Source organism: Mandrillus leucophaeus, unplaced genomic scaffold (genome assembly GCF_000951045.1).
Source record: "Mandrillus leucophaeus isolate KB7577 unplaced genomic scaffold, Mleu.le_1.0 Scaffold439, whole genome shotgun sequence".
NCBI classification, from domain to species: Eukaryota; Metazoa; Chordata; class Mammalia; order Primates; family Cercopithecidae; genus Mandrillus; species Mandrillus leucophaeus.
The window spans coordinates 1089469-1097107 of NW_012104687.1; the positions used below are offsets into that span (position 1 = coordinate 1089469).

At 47.0% G+C, this 7639-nt stretch overlaps 1 protein-coding gene across 3 annotated transcripts in view; it reads left to right on the forward strand.

The window, feature by feature from the left end:
• Window positions 1-6: 6 nt before the first annotated feature.
• The window catches only part of CASP9 (caspase 9, apoptosis-related cysteine peptidase), a 29937-nt gene continuing 22304 nt past the window's right edge, over window positions 7-7639 (forward strand). For all 3 annotated transcript variants that reach the window (XM_011993978.1, XM_011993980.1, XM_011993981.1), the window contains exons 1-2: window positions 7-86; window positions 5459-5744. In XM_011993978.1, coding sequence (XP_011849368.1) covers window positions 69-86; window positions 5459-5744 — 304 coding nt within the window. In that variant the 5' untranslated portion in view covers window positions 7-68. The remainder of the gene's footprint in view (window positions 87-5458; window positions 5745-7639) is intronic.

A 7639-nucleotide genomic window follows, 5' to 3' on the forward strand; every position in this document is an offset into this window, starting at 1 on the left:
TGGTGGAGGAGCTGCAGGTGGACCAGCTCTGGGACGCCCTGCTGAGCCGCGAGCTCTTCAAGCCCCACATGATCGAGGACATCCAGGTGCGCCCCCGCCCCTGGCTCCCTGGCCCCGCGCTGCACGGCCGAGTCCCCACGCCCCTCGAGGAGCCATTGTGCGGGAGCTTAGCTTTCCCTGTGGCTTCGAACCCCTCGGCGGAGACTAAGAATCCCAAACACCTCTTAGTCGGGTGTTCGCTAAAGCGATTCCACGCCATACTCAGTCAGCGTCCACCGTTAGTGCTTGTGTTTCTTGTGTAAAGGAAAAATGTGAGACCCATCTTGAAAACTTTGAATAAGAAACAGTTCATGAATCGGAGAACACCAGACTGAAAGAGGTTTAGTGTTGTAATGACCAAAGGTCAGAGGCAAGTATTTGTTGGGAAAATGTGGAAGCAAAATAATGAAATTATTTGATTGGTTTGCAGTTACAAAATTGCCTTTTTTTTTTTTTTTAAAGATCTGTTAGTTGACTGCTTATGCTTGCTTATCATTGGCTGGAGTTAAGTTTTATTTCTCTCTAACATAAGCATTTATCAGATATGACCCAAGTTAAATTTTGCTGTTTGCAGTTTAAGCAAGATTTAGGTCACTAAGGATACCTGATCGGTTTTGTCTGCTCAGGAATTATTCATGGTTGGTCTCCATTTTAGTTTACTTTAATACTTGCGAGGAAGGAGGCGTGTGCGTTTTTACTTTTCTAGTATAGAGATATTGGGAACCCACTTTGGCATCAGACTGCCTGGCAGCGTGTTCTTGGGCCAGTCATTTACCCTCTTTGAGCCACGGTTTCTGGGCTGTGAAATGGGGATAAGAATAATACTATCATAAGGACTACATGAAATAATGGATGTGAAACAGTGTAGTGCCAGGCACAGAGCGAGGGCTCAGTGTGCCCTGCCCTCTTTGGCCAGCCCCTTCTGTGTTCAGTTTATGTTTTGTTAAGAGGTTTTGGGAATGACGGGACCTGATGCAGGTAATGGAGAAAAATAAAGTCAAACATTTGAGGTTTTCTGTAAAAGCACTTTCTCATCTTTGTCTCATTTGACCCTCATCACAGGCCTGTGAGGACGCAGGAGATATTTCCTACCATGAGGTGCATTAGGCGTGAGTGGCTGGCTGGATATCCCTGGCCAGTGCCCTGGCCCAGGGAAAGAGTCTTTAAATAATTGAGTATCATATGAGTAATTATTCATTAATAATAAAATAAGTCTTGTGACTTCTGTTTGGCCCCTACTGGGGAACAGAAATGGTTTGAGGCCACAGTCCTTGCCTTCAGGAATGTTCACGGGGATCACAAACTCAGTGCCTGTGGAGGCCTGATGGATGGGCATCATAGTGGATACCTTTGCACTGCTCTCTGACTCCAGCTGAGTATGGCCATACCAGCAAATGGCCCAGTATTGCCAGATCTTTCACTTATTTGAGGCAGGGTCTCACTCTTGCCCAGCCTGGAGTGCAGTGATGAGATCATGGCTCACTGCGACCTTGACCTCCTGGCTTAAGTGGTCTTCCTGCCTCAGCCTTTAGAGTAGCTGGGACTTTAGGCACATGCCACCATGCCTGGCTAATTAAAAAAAATTTTTTTTTGTACAGATAGGAGCCTTGCTATGTTGTCCAGATGAGTCTCAAACTCCTGGCCTCAAGTGATTCTCCTGCCTCAGTGTTGGGGTTACAGGTGTGAGCCACTGTACCTGGGCCAGCTTTCATATTTTAAGAAAGAAGCTGGAAATCTTGATTCTTCTGTCAAATTCCCTGGCTTAAAATGTTAGCAACAAATTCAGAAATTTTTTAAGAACCTTGTGGGAACCACAGGTTGCCATTTTGCCACCCTAGCATGGCTGAAAAACAGGCAGGTTTTGGATCTGGGCTCTCATCCTGGCCTTGTAACGTATTAGCAAGTCGTAAAAAACCACAACCAATGAACCAAACAAACAGAAAAACCCCTTTCTGTGACTCAGTTTCCCTGAAATTTCTTACCCTAAAAAGTTGGGAAATTGTAATTTAACTCTATAAGGTTATTGAGGGAGAAAAAGATGAAACAATCCTTTTACACAGTGTTGACCTCCTGGAGTGTTTAGCAAATGTGGAGAGAAATCTAAACACCACCATCTATTTGCATGTGGCCAACTGCTCTGCTAGTGAGACTCACCTTCTCAGTGGCACTACAGGTTTGTAGTAGCCATTAGCCGCATGTGGTTAAAGGTAAATTTGAAGTAATTAAAATTAAATAAAGTTAAAAATCTGTAGGGTCCAGCCGTACAGGGCCTGTGGGTTTTTCTCCTTGTGTGCGGAGACGAGAGATCGTAGAAATGAAGACACAAGACAGATAGAAGAAAAGAGAGCTGGGCCCTGGGGACCACTACCACCTAGACGCAGAGACCGTAGTGGCCCCAAATGCTTGGCTGCGCTGTTATTTATTGGCTACAAGGCAAGGGGGCAGGGTAAGGAGGGTGAGTTGTCTTAGGTGATTGATAAGGTGAAGCAAGTCACGTGATCATAGGAAAGTGGGCCCTTCCCTTTAGGTAGCCGAAGCAGAGAGAGAAGGCAGCATACGTCAGCGTTTTCTTCTATACACTCGTAAGAAAGCAAAGACTTTAAGACTTTCACTATTTTTTCTACCGCTATCTACTACGAACTTCAAAGAGGAGCCAGGAGTACGGGAGGAGCATGAAAGTGGACAAGGAGCGTGACCATTGAAGCACAGCACCACAGGGAGGGTTTAGGCCTCCAGATGACTGCGGGCAGGCCTGGATAATATCCAGCCTCCCACAAGAAGCTGGTGGAGCAGAGCGTTTCCTGACTCCTCCAAGGAAAGGAGACTCCCTTTCACGGTCTGCTAAGTAACACGTGCCTTCCCAGACACTGGCGTTACTGCTTGACGAAGGAGCCCTCAAGTGGCCCTTTTGCGGGTGTGCAGAGGGCTCACATCTTGCCTTCTAGGGCACTTCTCACAATGTCCCTTCAGCACCTGACCCTATACCTGCTGGTTATTGCTAAGTTATATTAGCAATGCAACACAGAGTAATATTAAAAGCTAATGATTAATAATGTTTATAATAATGATTGATAATTATCCATGATCATTTCTGTATCTAATTTGTATTATGACTATTCTTATTCTAACTATTTTCTTTATTATACTGAAACAGTTTGTGGCTTCAGTCTCTTGCCTCGGCACCTAGGTAATCTTTCGCCCACAAAAATTCAGTTCCTCAGTTGTACCACCCAAGTGCCCAGTGGTCATGTGATGTATGGTTACCATATGGGACAGTGTAGACCAAGAATATTTCCATCATCACGGAAGGTTCTCATAGACAGTGCTGCTGTAGGATAGTTGAGGACATGGTGCCATCTTATCCCTGTGGATCCTGAGAACCTGTCCAGTGCTGGGTGTCTGAGGACAGGTGGCAGATAACCAGAGTCTTCCTTCTGTCTTAGTGACTGACCCCACCATCCTAACACCTTCAACTTTTTTTTTTTTGAGACAGGGTCTTGCTGTGTCGCCCAGGCTGAAGTGCAGTGGTGCTATCACAGCTCACTGCAGCCTTAACCTCCTGGGCTCGAGCCATCCTCCTGCCTCAGCCTCCTGAGTAGCTAGGACTACAGGTGCATGACACCATACCTGGATAATTTTTTTAAGTTTTTGTAGAGACAGGATCTCACTGCATTGTCCAGACTGGTGTTGAACTCCTGGGCTCAAGCTATCCTCCCACTTCAGCCTCCCAGAGTGCTGGAATTGCAAGCATGAGCCACTGTGCCTGGCCTACCTGTCAACCTTGACCCTTGCTCTGTCTTCACAGTCCCACCAGTCAGTGCCCATGTTCTGTGGACCCTCCCTCTTTGTATCTCTGCTTTGTCCTTTCACTTCTCTCTATTTTAGCTGCACCATCTGTGCTGCCTTCTGGTCTGGCTATGGCTCACTCCTTTCCATTTTTCACCCTGACCCCAGGATGATTTTTTGAAAAGGCATATCTGTCTCTGTCACTCCAATCTTAAAACTCTTTCGTGGCCAGGCACTGTAGCTCATGCCTGTAATCCTAGCACTTTGAGAGGCTGAGGTTGGTGGATCACTTGAGGTCAGGAGTTTGAGACCAACAGCCTGGCCAACGTGGTGAAACCCCGTCTCGACCAAAAAATACAAAAATTAGCCAGGCATGGTGGCGGGTTCTTGTAGTCCCAGCTACCTGGGAGTCTGATGTGGGAGAATCACTTGTACCTGAAAGGTGGAGGTTGCATTGAGCTGAGATGGTGCCATTGCATTCCAGCCTGGGTGACAGAGCAAGACTCTTTGTCAAAAAAACAAAAATGAAAAACAGACAAAACTGATGGCTGGCCACGGTGGCTCATCCCTGTAATCCCAGCACTTTGGGAGGCCAAGCCTGGAGGATCACTTGAGGTCAGTTCAAGACCAGCCTGGGCAACATGGTGAAACCCTGTCTCTACTAAAAATGCAAAAGAAATTAGCCAGGCATGGTGGTGTGTGCCCATAATCCCAACTCCTCCGGAGGCTGAGGCAAGAGAATCGCTTGAACCTTGGAGCTGGAGGTTACAGTGAGCTGATATTGCACCACTACACTCCAGCCTGGGTGACAGAGTGACACTCTGTCTCAAGGAAAAAAAAAAAAAAACTCTATGGTGGCACCTGACAGGTCTCAGGATGAATTTCTTGGCCTGGCCACCCAAAGGCCTTGTCCCTTGCCACTGTCCACCTCCTACCTTATAAGACTCTGAATTCAGTATTCACTTCTGATACCCCTAGCCCCATGTGCCTTCCCTCTGGGCACTTGTCTCTTGCTGTGTCATTGCTGATTTGTCTGATTGCGTTCCTCATTAGAAATTTGCTCCTTGGCCGGGCGCGGTGGCTCAAGCCTGTAATCCCAGCACTTTGGGAGGCCGAGGCGGGTGGATCACGAGGTCAGGAGATCGAGACCATCCTGGCTAACATGGTGAAACCCCGTCTCTACTAAAAATACAAAAAGCTAGCCGGGCGAGGTGGCGGGCGCCTGTGGTCCCAGCTACTCGGAGGCTGAGGCCGGAGAATGGCGTGAACCTGGGAGGCGGAGCTTGCAGTGAGCTGAGATCGCGCCACTGCACTCCAGCCTGGGTGACACATCGCGAGACTCCGTCTCAAAAAAAAAAAAAAAAAAAAAAAAAAAAAATTTGCTCCTTAAGGACTGACACTGTCCATGGTAGCATTTTTAGCACTTAGCATAGTGTCGGGCATCTTTTGCCCTGCGAAATAATGAACAGATCATCAGAGGCTGGTAAGTGGCACACACTTATCACACCTGCAGCTCCATTGCTGCCCACGTGCCTGACTGTTTAGACTTACAGTAGCTGGGAAACGGGGAGACAAGGTGAGAGCCATTTAAAAGTACATAGGTAATTAGTATCCTGCCTCTCTTTCTAAACAGCGGGCAGGCTCTGGATCTCGGCGGGATCAGGCCAGGCAACTGATCACAGATCTAGAGACTCGAGGGAGTCAAGCTCTTCCTTTGTTCATCTCCTGCTTAGAGGACACAGGCCAGGACATGTTGGCTTCGTTCCTGCGAACTAACAGGCAAGCAGTAAAGTTGTCGAAGCCAACCCTAGAAAACCTTACCCCGGTGGTGCTCAGACCAGAGATTCGCAAACCAGAGGTTCTCAGACCGGAAACACCCAGACCAGTGGACATTGGTTCTGGAGGATTCGGTGATGTTGGTAAGTATTGAGAGAGTGATTGGTGGGTGGGCATGACATGTAGTCATCTGGGACTGACTGTGAGTACAGCTGGGTGGGCTGAGATTCAGAATTTAATTTTAGCATTGTCTTTCTGAATGCTCATAGGGATGGCAAAATTCTGGGAGGTTTTCAGGAGGTTGAATCTTGGCAGCCCCTCCTCTGAAAAGCATGTGTTGAGGTCTGTTTTGGGTGTCCCAGGTTTTTTGTTTTTGTTTTTTTTCCCTGCCTTTGAGATAGCGGGTCTCAGGTTTTGATCAGTGTTTCCAGATCCATGTATTGTTTTGGATTTGCCTTTCGGTCTGGGTGGGTAGCTTGGACTACCTTATGTCTGGGGGTAGGAGAGAGGCCTGGGTTCTATCTGCCCCATACAAACAGACATCTGCAAGGTATTTACCCTTACCTTCTTCCCTTAGAGCAACCCCGCAAGGCAGGTGTCATTAGACCCATCCTTGTTGATGGAGAAACTGACTGAAGCTCGTGGAAATTAAATACTTTGCCAAAGGCCACGCGGCTACATCCAACAAAATGCATAAATTCCAAGAGTACAGCTGGGTGATTTTTACCTGTGTGTACCCACAGGTAACTAACACCCAGATCGTCAAGATGAAAACATTCCAGGGTCCTGTAAGACTGTCCTCTCTCTTTCCATCTCTTCCCACTTCCCCTTTCCCAAAGTAATCACCGTTCTCATCTCTATCGCCAGAGATCCCTTTTGCTTGTTGTTGAACTTCAATATAAATCCTATATAGTCTTAAATACTCTTGAGCCTGGCTTCTTTCACTCATCATTGTATCTGTGAAATTCATTCATATTGTTGTGCATATCATTCTTTTTAATTTCTAGATGGCAGCAGTTCCTATTCTGAATAATCCACAATTTATTTAACTATTTTCCTATTGATGGACATGTGGGTTGTTTTCAGTTGGGGCTTTGTTCCCATGGCAGCGTGTGGAGATCTAGCACTTCCTGTTTCATGGGTGCCTCGTGGACCATTGCATGGTATCATAGTTAATAATCATAATAGTAATGGTGAATATTATTGAGTGCTTGCTATTTGCCAGGCACTGTTCGGAGTGCTTACATAAATGATCTGATTTGATCTCCCCATCTCTCTTGTAAGGCAGGTGCTTTGCTGTTAGACAAAGTGAGCCACAGACTGGGATGCAACCTGTGCCAAATCACACAGCTAGTGAGGAGTGGAGACAGGGCTGCAGCCCAGGCTTACCCGTCTGTCTGCTCTGCAGGGTAGCCCCACGTGTGCTTTGTGGGACACACCTCATTGATCCAACTCACGCTGATGGACATTGTGGTGTTTCTGCAGTGAGCCTGGCATGTACGTCTAGTTCTGACTGCAGGATGTTTCTAGAAATGGAATTGTGTGTTAAAGGGTACTTGTTCCTGTCCTATAGATGCTACCAACTTATACTTCAGAAATATGTCATTTTAGCCAGGTGTGGTAGTGTGAGCCTGTAGGACAAGCTACTTGGGAGGCTGAGGCAGGAGGACTGCATGAGGCTAGGAATTCACAGCCAGCCTGGGCAACTTGGTAAGATCCTGTCTCTAAGAAAAAAGAAATGTAAAAATTGTGTCTTTCTTTTTTTTTAATTGAGACAAGGTCTTCTGTGGCCCAGGCTGGAGTGCGGTGGCGTGATCACGGCTCACTGCAGCCTTGAATTCCTGGGCTCAAGTGATTCTCCCCCTTAGCCTCCCAGGTAGCTGTGTGCTATTGTTTTTTTGTATTTTTTGTAGAGTAGAGATGGGATCTCACCGTGTGGCCTAGGCTGGTCTCGATCTCCTGGGCTCAAGCAATCCTCCCACCTCGGCCTCCTGGATAGCTGTGCATGTTATCACCCCTGGCCATTTTTTTTTTTTTT